The sequence below is a fragment of the Mus caroli genome, chromosome 10 (genome assembly GCF_900094665.2).
Source record: "Mus caroli chromosome 10, CAROLI_EIJ_v1.1, whole genome shotgun sequence".
NCBI lineage: Eukaryota > Metazoa > Chordata > Mammalia > Rodentia > Muridae > Mus > Mus caroli.
In genome coordinates this window covers 1,978,327-1,991,521 of record NC_034579.1, presented here as the reverse complement: position 1 = coordinate 1,991,521, position 13,195 = coordinate 1,978,327, and the positions used below count along the sequence as shown (strand labels likewise).

The 13,195-nt window shown below is 39.2% G+C and overlaps 1 protein-coding gene across 13 annotated transcripts in view; it reads left to right on the top strand.

Moving 5' to 3' along the window:
* The window catches only part of Syne1 (spectrin repeat containing nuclear envelope protein 1), a 444,430-nt gene that overhangs the window by 194,114 nt on the left and 237,121 nt on the right, over positions 1 to 13,195 (top strand). For all 13 annotated transcript variants that reach the window (XM_029482408.1, XM_029482403.1, XM_029482399.1 and 10 more), the window contains 2 exons: positions 11,382 to 11,518; positions 12,007 to 12,184. In XM_029482408.1, the coding sequence (XP_029338268.1) occupies positions 11,382 to 11,518; positions 12,007 to 12,184 (315 nt within the window). The remainder of the gene's footprint in view (positions 1 to 11,381; positions 11,519 to 12,006; positions 12,185 to 13,195) is intronic.

The following is a 13,195-nucleotide window of genomic DNA, read 5'->3' as shown; positions in this document are numbered from 1 at the left end:
TGTTATGCTAGGAAATAAGAGTTTGTAACCACCTGGGTGCCTTTTGGTGATAATGTGTCTCAGCTGTTTTGAGTGTTCTCTTCATGCCTTCCTCAGCCTTTAGGTTTTTCCTGCCAGAGTCAAGTCAGATCAGAATCCCTTGGTTCTGCAGTGCAGGGACGAGGTGGGGTGTCGGGGGCAGACTGGAAACTCTTCCACAGGGACCAGTTCTCTGTATATAATAGCGAAGTCACAGTATTTTGGCTCTTTTTAAGTTTTCATTTCTTTGTGACCTTTTAATGTGAATGAAAGACATGTTAAAGATCTGGTTGCAGCTAGCATTAATCACTGTTTTCAGTGACCTTCTCCTGTGTTGGGACTATGATTGGATAATCAACTAAGACTTAAGGATACACGTGCTGATGCAGGCAGAAACAGGGTTTTCAGTTGTGCTGAGTCCAGGATGATGGGTAATTCCTGTTGCCCCATCCCTGTTTGACCCTAGGGCTATAGTTTCTAAGGAAAATAAAACATTGTCTCTTAACAGTCATTGTCATTTAATATTGTCAATATTCAATAGTCAATGGTCATCTAATGATAAAAATTTATCCAGAATTTAAGACAACACTTCAAGTTCCATAAGTGGGTAACAAAATGTTTTTAAAGTAGATGAGCTGTAGCAGTTGTCTATGGCAACAACAATCTGCTGTTAGGAAGGTCCCACAGTGGCTGTCAATCACAGTAAACACTATAGGCCATTGTAAGCCTTGGTCTTATGTCATCGGGAAATTCCCTTAAGGTGGATGATCCATTAAGGTGGATAGTACACTGTAGACATCTGTTGATTGTATTTACAAAATTCATTTTAAAGCCATTGTCTTGCTAGCTTAGAAACGCTGCTATTTTTTTTTAAACTGGACAAAGAAAAGAGTTCCTTTGGAGCCTGTTGGAAGCAAAAGTTACGAGAGCCAATGCAGTATTTGTGGGATTAAAAGCTCTACTAAAATACTGGATTTTAATAACGTTATGAATATGTTTTTAAAGATTTATTTTTTATTTATGTGCATGTGTGTGTGCATATATGTGTACAAATAGTGTACAGGTGCCTATGGGAAACAGAAGGGGGTGTCACATCGCTTGCAGCTGGAGTTATCAGCCACTCAGTGTGGGTGTTGGAAGCACAACTTGGACCCTGTAGGAAAGTAGCAGCCGCTCTTAACCACTGAGCCATCTCTAGGGTCCTGTGTACTTGTTTGTAAATAAAAACTTTCGCTAGAAATCTTTTCAGTTTTAATGCCCCTTAACTTACAATTGGCCTCCTTTAATTTAAAAACTTTTGGTAGATAATGGCATTTCTTTACTGTTCTTGATAATTCCCTTTAAAAAATGTTCAATATGATTAAAACATTTTATTTTTTTAATTGTTTCAGTTTTATTACATGTGTTTTTCTTTTTTAAAATGTATTTATTTTTATTCTTTTTTATTGGCTATTTTATTTATTTACATTTCAAATGTGATCTCCCTTCCTGGTTTCCTCTCCACACAACCCCCCTATCCCAACCCCCCCCCCTCTACCCTGCTTCTATGAGGGTGCTCCCCTCCCCACCCACCCACTCCCACCTCACTGCCCTAGCATTCCCCATGTTGGGGCATTGAACCTTCACAGGACCAAGGGCTTCTCCTCCCACTGATGCCAGATAAGGCCTCCTCTGCTACATATGTGGCAGGAGCCATGAGCCCTTCCATGTGTATGTACTCTTTGGTAGGTCATTTAGTCCTTGGGAGCTCTGGAGTATCTAGCGGTTGGTATTGTTGTTCTTCCTATGGGGTTGCAAACTCCTTTATCTCCTTCAGTTCTTCCCCTAACTCCTCCATTGGGGTCCCCACACTCAGTCCAATGGTTGGCTGTGAGCATCCACATCTGTATTTGTCAGGCTCTGGCAGAGCCTCTTAGGGGACAGCTGTATCAGGTTCCTGTCCGCAAACACTTACTTCTGGGTTAGTCTTTAGAGAAACTACATAGTTACTTTTTTGTGAAGTTTCTAAGTAAAAGTCTTTCAGAGGACTTTGGGACACAGGTTGATGATAGAATACTTGAGTGGCTTATTGTGGGGACCTGGATTCCATCCCTAGAACCACAGGAAAGGAAAGGGAGAAACTAGAAGGAACTGAATGGAAAGGGAAGGAAAGGGGAGAAAAAAAAAAAGCCCATGCATGCTTTCGAACCTACAGGAGGTGATCAATTCAGTCTCCATATTCCTGCTGATAGGAGTCTCAGCTAAGGTCACCTCTCATAGACTCCCTGGAACCTCCCCCATCCCAGGTCTCTAGCTACTCCCAGAGATGACTCCCATTGTTTGCCTTTCCCTCTCCAACACCCCCTCTCCTTACATCTGACCCCCATACCTGCTCCCCTCCTCACCCCTTCTCCCACCCAGTTCCCTCCATCCATCCACCTTCAATGACTATTTTGTTTTCCCTTTTAAGTGAAATGCACACATCCTCCCACAGGCCTGCTCTCCTTATTACTTAGTTTCTTTGGGTCTGTTCATTGTACTGTGGCTATCCTGTACTTTTTGGCTAATGTCCAAGTATAGGTGGATACAAACCACATGTATCTTTCTAGATTTGAGTTATCTCACTCAAAATGTTAGTTTCTAGTTTCATCCATTGGCCTGCAAATTTCATGTTTTTGTTTTTAATAGCTGAATAGTATTCCATTGTGTAAATGAACCACATTTTCTGTATCCATTCTTCACTTCAGTGGCATCTGGTTGTTTCCAGTTTCACACTATTATAATAAAGCAGCTATGAACATACTTAAGAATCTTTGTGGTATATACAATAGAGCATCTTTTGGGTATATGCTATAGTTTGGTATTGGGGTAGAATTATTCCCAATTTTCTGAGAAACAGGCAAATTGATTTCCACAGTGGTTATACCAGTTTGTACTCTCACCAGCAATGGAGGAGTGTTCTCCCTGTCCCAGGTACTTGCATGTTCTGTCCCGTGAGCCATTTTTAACCTTAGCCATTCTGATGGGTATAAGATGTAATCTCATGATCATTTTGGTATGCATTTCCCTGATGACTAAGGACTTTGAACATTTCTTTAAGTGCTTCTCAGCCATTAGAGATTCTTCTGTCGAGAATTTTCTTTTTAGCTTTGTGCTCCACTTTTAAAATTGGATTATCTGTGTCTAATTTCTTGAGTATAATACACACACACACATGAATGATAGCAGTCCTATGTCAGATGTAAGGTTGGTGAAGATCTTTCCTTTTCTCATTCTGTAGGCTACAGTTTTGTCTTACTGGCAGTGTCCTTTGCCTTACAGAAAGAAGCTTTTCAGTTTCATGAGGTCCCATTTATTAATTGTTGATCTTAGTGCCTCAGCTATTGGTAAATCAGGAATTTGTTTCCTCTGCCAATGGGTTCAAGGCAGTCCCCCACTTTCTCGTCTATTACGTTTAGTCTGTCCAATGTTATGTTCAGGTCTTTGATCCACTTAGACTTGAATTTTGTGCAGAGTGATAGATATGGATGTATTTTTATTCTTCTACATGCAGTCATACAGCTAGAACAGCACCAATCATTTGTTGAAGATTGTCTCCCTTTTCCACTGTATGTATTTGGCTTCTTTGTTAAATATCAAGTGTCAATAGGTGTGTGGGTTTATTTATGGGTCTTCAATTCTATTCCATTGATCAACCTGTCTGTTTTTATGCCAATACCATGAGGTTGGTTTTATCACTATTGCTCTGTAATACAACTTGAAGTCAGAAATGGTGATACCTCCAGAAGTTCTTTTACTGCACAGGATTATTTTAGGTATCTTGGGGTTTTGTTTTCACATATAAAGTTGAAAATTGCTCTTTGAAGGTCTGTAAAGAATTTTTATGGGAATTACATAAATCTACAAACTGCTTTTGGTAAGATGACCATTTTTTACTATGTTAATCCTACTGATCAATGAGCAAGAGAGAACTTTCCATTTTCTGTTATCTTCCTCACTTTCTTTCTCAGAGACTTCAAATTCTTGTCATACAGGTCCTTCACTTGCTTGGTTAGAGTTTCAGCATGATATTTTATGTTACTTGTGGCTTTTGTAAAGCACGTGTGTCCCTAATTTCTTTCTTAGCCTGTTTGTCATTTGTATAAAGGAGGTCCTCTCAGTGGCAACCAGCTCCAGAGCTCTGGTTCTCTCGTAGCTGAGGGGAAAGAGTGTCTTTGATGGGGGCAGGACTTGGTCTTGTGGGAGATTAAAGTTGCTATCTATAACTGTTTACCTAAATTACTTTGATGCTGAAAGTTATTTTATCTGCCTGAATTTCCAATTTACTCTGAAGTCAGAAGCTGCAGGCCTCTGAGCGTATTAACACCTGCAGCTTAAGAGCGGGAGGATGGGTAAGTAAAGTGGCCCTTTGCTCTTTCCTCCACAGGTCCTTCCCTGTGCTGGGTCCTCAGGCTGAGAGGTTAACCTGTCAGCTAGATAAAAGTTACTCCCCAGGAAGAAAAAGGACATTTAAAAACAAAGATTCCAATTTATTTCTAAGAGAAAGTAAAAAGGAGGAAAAGACCATATCAGACTACATGTTCTGACATCTGCCCTCTTAATGTTTAAACTCCTCTATTCTCTTAATTTCTAAAACTCTCACCTGCTGCTGCTCTTCTTTTTGCTGCACTTCTTTACACATTTTCCGAGAATGCATGACCACATGGTTATCTATTTCAAAAGTTCACCACAGGTTTAAACATAAAATCAGACCATAAACGGAATAAGAAGTTTATAGCAGAGATGTTTACAGGTGTTCCTATTATGGGTTGTTATGTAACTAGACATCCATTCTCTGTCACTAGCTCCACAGGATCATTGAAAGTTAAAATCTGTAATTCTCATGTCTAAGTTAATGATGAACTTTTGTATACATAACTCCAGACAGTATCTTCTGTCCTTGCACCTACAATAATTTATTCGTTCTCTTTTATGACCTTTGGTTAATTGTTTTATATCCCTAAGGAAAATATTCTAAGTTGTAAATACATACTTTGTATCTTAGAGGCAATTAACTCATGACTCATGAAGACTGGCAGGGTTCTAATTGAAGTGTTCATATTAGAGAAGGCTTTAATAGTAATATATATATATATATATATATAATCCTATTATAAAGGCCTTAATAATTACTTGTATAATTATACAGACTCTTATAGAATCGTCATTAGGAATTTAAAAATCATCTATTTGTCTGTATAGCATCACTAAAAGACAGTACATCTTCACTGATCTGCAGAAAACCTGCCCAATAGGGTGGAATAATAACTAGGGATTATACATTAATTTAATATTGACCAAAAAATCATATCAATAGCAGGAATCAAAACCTGAAAATGTCATTCCTTGACCCTTGCCTGCAAGGGTTCACTCATTACAGTCCACAGTGAAACCATATCTAGAAAATCACCTGCTAGTCTTTAGCCTTTCGTAGATGGCTCCTGACAGATACTGATTTTTTTTTAGTTGATTTTTGTATCCAGCCACTTTGCTGAAGGTATTTATCAGCTATAAGAGTTCTCTAGTAGAATTTTTGGGGTCACTTATATATACTATCATCTTCAAATACCCATACTTTGACTTCTTCCTTTCCAGTTTGCATCCCCTTGTCATTCTTAAGTTATTTTATTGCTCTATTACTTCATGTACTATGTTGAATACATATGGATAGAGTGGGCAGCCTTGTCCTGTCCCTGATTTTAGTGGAATTGCTTTAAGTTTGTCTCCATTTGATTTTATGTGGCTATTAGTTTGCTAAATATTGCTTTTATTATGTATAGGTATGGACTTTGTATCCCTGATGTCTCCAAGACTTTTAACACGAGAGAACATTGGATTTTGTCAGTGGCTTTTTCAGCATGCAATGGGAAGATCATGTGTTTTTTTTGGCTTTCAGTTTGCTTATATGGTGGATTATGTTGATGGATTTTCATATATTGAATCATCCCTCTATCCCTGGGATCAAGCCTATTTGATCATGTTGGGTAACGTTTTTTAGTATGTTCATGGATTCGGTTTGTGAGTGTTTTATTGAGTACTCTTGCATTACTGTTCATAAGGAAAACTGTTCTAAGATTCTCTTTCTCTGTTGAGTCTTTGTGTACTTTAGGTATCAAGGTAACTGACTTCATAGAATGAGTTTGGCCGTGTTCCTTCTGTTTCTATTTTGTGCAATAGTTTGAGTAGTATGGGAATTTGTTCTTTGAAAATCTGGTAGAATTTTGCACTAAAACCATCTGGCCCCGGGCTTTAGATTTTTCAATTTTGTGAAGTACAGGCTATTGAAGTAAGGCCTAATGATTCTTTTTTGACATTTTGTTATTAGATATTTTCTTTATTTACATATCAAATGTTATGCTCTTTCCTGGTTTCCCCTCTGAAAACCCCCTTTCCCCTCCTCCCCCTGCTCACCAACCTTCCCACTCCTGCTTCCTGGCTCTGGCATTTTCCTACACTGGGGCTTAGAGCCTTCACAGGACCAAGGGCCTCTCCTCCCATTTATGACCAAATAGGACATCCTCTGCCACATATGCAGCTGGAGCCATGAGTCCCACCATGTGTACTCTTTGGTTGGTGATTTAGTCCCTGGGGTCTCTGGGGGTTCTGGTTAGTTTATATTGTTGTTCCTCCTATGGGGCTGCTAACCCCTTCAGCTCCTTGGGTCCTTTCTCTAGCTCCCTCATTGGGGACCCTGTGCTCAGTCCAATGGTAAGCTGTGAGCATCCACCTCTGTATTTGTCAGGCACTGATGGAGTCTCTCAGGAGACAACAGGCTTCTGTCAGCAAGCACTTGTTGGCATCCACAAAAGTGTTTGTGATTGTATATGGGATGGATCCCTAGGTGGGGCAGTCTCTGGATGGCCTTTCCTTCAGTCTCTGCTCCACACTTTGACTCTGTGTCTCATTCCATGGATAGTTTGTTCCTCCTTCTAAGAAGGATCAAAGTATCCACACTTTGGTCTTCCTTCTTCTTGAGTTTTATGTGGTTTGTGAACTGTATCTTGGGTATTCCGATCTTCTGGGCTAATATCCATTTATTAGTGAGTGCATACCATATATGTTCTTTTGTGATTGGGTTACCTCACTCAGGATGATATCCTCCAGATCCATCTATTTGCCCAAGAATTTCATAAATTCATTGTTTTTAATAGCTGAGTAGTACTGCATTGTGTAAATGTACCACATTTTCTATATCCATTCTTCTGTTGAGGGGCATCTGGGTTCTTTCCAGCTTCTGGCTACTATAAATGAGGCTGCTGTGAACATAGTGGAGCATGTGTCCTTATTACATGTTGGAGCTTCTTCTGGGTATATGCCCAGGAGTGGTATTAGTGGGTACTCAGGTAGTACTATGTCCAATTTTTTGAGTAACCACTAAACTGATTTCCAGAGTGGCTAGGCCTAATGATTCTTTGACTTTCTTCAGTGTCTGTTGTTCTGTCTCCCTTTTCATTTCTGACTTTGATAATTTGGATCCTGTGCCTCTGCCTATATTTAGTGTGGCTAAGGCTTGCCTATCTTGATTTTCTCAAAGAGTCAGCTCTTGGTTTTCTTGATTCTTTGTATTGTTTTCTTTGTTTAAATTGCTAGTATAAGAACTCTAATTTCTTTATGAGGGCACTTAGTGCTATGAACTTTCCTCTTTGCACTGGTTTCATAGTGTCCCATAAGTTTGGGTATGTTGTGCCCTCATTTTCATTGAATTCTAGAAAGTCTATAATTTCTTTCTTTATTTCTTCCCTGACCCAGTGATCATTGATTAGAATGTTCTTTAGTTCCCTGGAATTTGTAAGCTTTCTGTTGTTTCTGTTGTTGTTGAAGTCTAGCTCTAATTCATGGTGGTCTGACAAGATACAAGTAGTTAAAATTCAATTCTCTTGTATCTGTTGAGGTTTTTTTGTGACCAACTATATGGTCAATTTTAGAGAAAGTTCTATGAGATGCTGAGAATGTATATTCCTTTGTGTTTGGGTGAAAAGTCCTGTAGATACCTGTTAGGTCCATTTGATACTAACCTCTGTTAGTTTCATTATTTTTTTCTGTTTAGTTTCTGTCTAAATGTCCTGTCCATTGGTGAGAATGGGGTATTGAAGTCTCCCAATATTAATACATGGGGTTCAATGTGCCACTTAAGCTTTTGTAATGTATCTTTTATGAATGTGGATGCCCTTGCATTTCATTTGGTGCATACATGTTCAGAATTGAGATGCCATCTTGGTGGATTTTTCCTTTGATGAATATGAAGTGTCATTCCCCATCTCTTTTTATTAAAGTTTATTTTATTAGCTATTAGAATGGCTATTCCACCTTGTGTCTTGGTCCATTTGCTTGGAAAACTTTTTTCCAGCCCTTTTCTCTGAGGGTAGTGTCTATCTTTGTTGCTGAGGTATGTTTCTTATATACAGCAAAATGATGGATCCTGTTTTGCATCCATTCTGTTAGCCTGTGTCTTTTTGTTGGGGAATTGAGACTATTTATATTGAGAGATATTAATGGTCAATGATTGTTAATTTCTGTTTATTTTGATGTTGGTGGTGTTAGTGTGTGTGTGTGTTTGTATATTTGTGTGTGTTTCCATTGTTCTGTTTTTGCTGGTATGGAATTATTTATTTTCTGTATTTTCTTGTGTGCAGTTAACCTCCTAGGTTTGAGTTTTCCTTCAAGTATTTTCTGTAGGGCTGGATTGGTGGATAGATGTTGTTTAAATTTGTTTTTGTCTTGGAACATCTTGGTTTTTTCCCATCTATAGTGATTGAAAGTTTTGCTGGGTATCATGTCTAGGTTGGTATCTGTGGTTTCTTAGAGTCTGTAAGACATTTGTCTAGACCCTTCAAGCATTTAGAGTCCAGGTTGAGAAGCTGGGAGTAATTATGATAGGTCTGCCTTTATATGTTACTTGTCCTGCTTTCTTATAGCACCCATAACCACCATTCCAAAAGTGTTATCTCCCCCAGTTATCTAGGCTAACCTCTATCAAAAATCAATCAAAGAAGTGTACCACAGGCTTGCCTACAAGCCAGTCTTTTGGGGGTATTGTTTTAACAGAGGATCCTTCTTTGCAATTGACTCTAGCTTGTGCTATATTGATATAAAACTAGCCACCACAGCATCATCAGATAAGCATTCTTGGGGAGCCAGAGAGACCACCACAGAGAATCACTTGAGGAATCAGTGGTGGAGCTGAATCCTAGGTCATGATTACAACTTGACCAGCTAGGTGAGGTAGAGGAAAACACTAAGGAAGGAGAAAGGTAGACAAGGAGAATAGAGACTAGAAGTTATTTGAGAGCCACTATACTATGACTCTTCCACTCTAGGAAAATATCTGACATAAGTGAGACCAGAAGAAAGAATGTGAGGGGGCAAGGAGGCAACTGGTTAAAGTTGCATGGAGCCAACAAGGAATGAATGTGTGTGTGACAACTTTTCCTGTGGAGATAGGAGCAGACATCTATTTACCTTAAATATGTCACAGATGACACACTAAAGAAAGAATTCCATCCAATGTAGCTGGGGGAACAGTGAATACTGTGGGGGTTCTCACAACGCCTGACCACCTCGGAAGCAGCAGTATCACTGAAAACCTCACTTTAGCATTAGAGACAGCTCATGAAAGCTGTATCTATAGAGCTTTCTGCTCAACTTGCCAGCGGCTGTATTGGAAAACATCTGGTTCCTCCATCTATCACCTACTGCCTGTCTAAGTTTGTGTGTGGGTGGAGTGGTATGGGGGAGTCTTGTGGTTCTTGTCATTTTCAAAACTTCCCAAGCCTAGCAAATTTCACAACCTTCCTAAGTGTCTTCTGAGGCTTCCCTTCCCTGAAGGAAGAAAGGTTTCATTCAGAGGAAAAAGTTATAGGCCATAGTATGATGGCAAATCTTCTGACTGACAGCAACCAGAGGAGAGTGATGTCATTTATAGGATGACAACACAACACAGACCTGGTATGTTGATAAGGGCTGTGGGCCATCTCTCGATAAATATCACTGAGAATAGCAACAGTAGCAACAATAGCTACTTGAGTGGTTATTAATCTATTTGTCTTTTTCCACAGTTAAAACTGTGTGTGTGTGTGTGTGTGTGTGTGTGTGCGCGCGCACGCGTGCATGAGCATAATGTGTGTGTATGCTCAGGAGTATATGTTATGTTCATGCATGCGTGTATATGTGGGCACACACATGTGCACACACAGTTTTAAAAACATCTTTTTGTTTTGGTGACACTATTGAGAGAGTTTCATTACATATTTGGTTGTTATCTCCTTTGAAATTTTACAAAGTAGACATTGAACAGGGTATCAGACATTGTGCTAAGGACTTGGGCACTCAGGATCTCATTTGTCCCTTGATATTAATCAGATAGGAGGAATACTTTCTTTGCAAAGCACACTGTGGAGTCCAGTGGACCATGGCTTTGATTCCATAATTGTACTCCTTCATCCTAGGGTGCCATTTTGGATTAAGTATGTCTAGAACTGTGGTTATCTATATATTGTCTATTAATATTGCCTATCAAAAATTATGAGCTCTTTGCAAAGGAGAGTGATACCTATATTCATGGGGCAGCATGGTGTTCTCAAATGTCCTACCAGATATTAGCAAAGATTTGGTGATGATATGAATGAAACTATGAGATGTATGAGCTAGTAGGTAAGTCAGACTGTGGATTATAAGAAGTTGTTAATATCAGTGTTCACTGGATATAGTGCATAAAAATCAACTAGGACATATATTGTAAGTACAAATATATGTTGCTTTTCTTTTTAATCACTGGTTCTCAACCTCTGGGTCACAGCCCTTTGGCAGGTCTAAGGACCTTTCATAGGGGTCACCTAAATACAAGGACCATCCAAAACTACAGATACTTACATCATGATTAATAACAATAGCAAAACTATTACATTTATTAAGTAGCAGCAAAAATAATTTTATGATTGGAAGTTACCACAACATGAGGAACTATATTAAAGGGTCACAGCATTAGAAGGTTGAGAATGACTGTTTTAAATGATCATTCAATATCTTAAATGATAGGCAATTTCCAAACAGCCTCGTTGGTCCATGTTCTAAACAATGTAGGGCATTTTCTCTTTGCTCTTATTTTAAGTTGTTGATGACTTCATCATTTTACTGCTTTATTCTTGATGCAGGAGTGTCTAACCATGGCCTGAAGTAGATACAGATTGCACAAGTGCATCATGGGCTATAAAAAAAATCTGAAAATAGACCTCATCCCAGTATTGAATTCACTGTGTTGATTTGCCCTTCACTAATAACTTATAATGTATGCATGCAGAGTTATGGAAGTCACTGAGTTTAGTGTCTGTCTTGGTTTTCTCTATTAGGAGATTCTGGATGCTCTACAAAAGGCAGAGCCTATGACAGAGGATCTCAAGTCTCAGTTGAATGAGCTATGCCGGTTTTCCAGGGACCTGACTCCATACAGTGGGAAAGTCTCAGGCTTGATTAAAGAATATAACTGGTGAGCATGAACCGTCCTGCTATTCAAAATAACTTCTTTTCATTTGGATTTCCATTGAGACAGAGTCTCTGTGTGTAGCCAAGATCCCCCTTCTCCGGTTTCAGTTGTAGCTAGAATTCCAGCTATAATTGCAGGAAATAAAGCTGTGAATAAATATATATTTCAAAATATATCCATACAAAGTTGGAGCTAAGCCGAGCATGAAGTGGTTGTCTGTGACTCTAGCTTCTCAGGAGGCTTATGTGGAGGGCTAAGCTCATGAGACAGAGAACAGCCTAGGTGACATAGTAAGACCTGGTATAAAAAAAATTAAAAAGCTAGAACATTTTTATAGTCTGACTTTATTGACTCTATCAATTAACTAAGAGTAAAATGTAGCACCAGTTAGGTAAATGCACATTTCGAAGAACTGTGGATTTTGCTACGTGTTACTTTAATCAACGTTGTCCCTTTTCTTCTATCCTCAAATTTGCAAATCACCCTTTCAGTCTCTGTCTGCAAGCTTCCAAGGGCTGCCAGAATAAAGAACAGATTTTGCAGGAAAGATTTCAGAAGGCCTCCAGGGGCTTCCAGCAGTGGTTGGTTAACGCAAAAGTCACCACGGCCAAGTGTTTTGATCTACCTCAGAATCTTAGTGAAGTTTCTTCCAGTCTTCAGAAGATCCAGGTAAGAGCTCTGCTGTCAGTGCTAAAGGCAATGCTGAGTCAGGCCAATATGAGACTCTGGGTCTTTGCCCAAGTGCATTGAAGATTAAAGTTTAGTTTAAGAAATTATATTTCAAATAAACCTACCCCTGAAGTAGTGGAATAAATACTAGCTCGCTCATATACACAACAATAAGAGTTCTTAATGAGTAATAACACTGGACTCTGGGTGGGTTGTTTTCATGTAATTTTTGTTCCAACCATGATAGGTATACACAATTATTGTTCTTAGCATGTTAGTAGAATAAAGGTGTCTCAGTCAGGTCAGAAGGCTTGTGTCTGAGGTGGGGAGAGTTGATAATCCACTTGTGATGTTTGGTTGATTGGTTGGTTTTATTTTAGTATTTCCCTCACCCTAACAACAACTCCATGGTGCCATTTCAGCTGCCACCCAGACATCAACACTTTTAGAAGACACTGTAGTGACTTCGTTTTTCGTAAATATTTGGAATTTGAATTCCTTGCTAGAAAGCATATGGATATAGATGTAGCCGACCATGAATAAGGAGGGAATCATGTGAGAGCTTTTTCTACAGAACACAGGATCTGAAATCATGGTGTCCATACTTACCTAGCTCACAGCTTTGACTCCCAGTTCATGATGTAAGAAGACAGATTTTGCTTGGGAATGTGCTACATTCAAATTCCTCCAACTTTTCTCCCGGCCAGGGAGTTGAACTGTGAACATCCAACCACCAGTTTATTTGTGACTATGAAACCCAGTCCTGTTTTGGACAACAGCCTTTTCTCTGACTCTTAACCTAGTTGCTTGTGTGAAGTAGCCATCCATCAAAAGAGATGTCTTGATGAAATCCTGTATTGCTCTACTTTGCATGACTGCATAGCCTACTTTAAAGAGCAAACAAGTGGATTTACCTCTCCATCCTAAAGGCTGAAGGAAAAGCCTGTGGGGTCAGTCCTTTCCTAATGGGACTAACCTCTAATGGGTACATCATGGCACATGAAGCCTTTA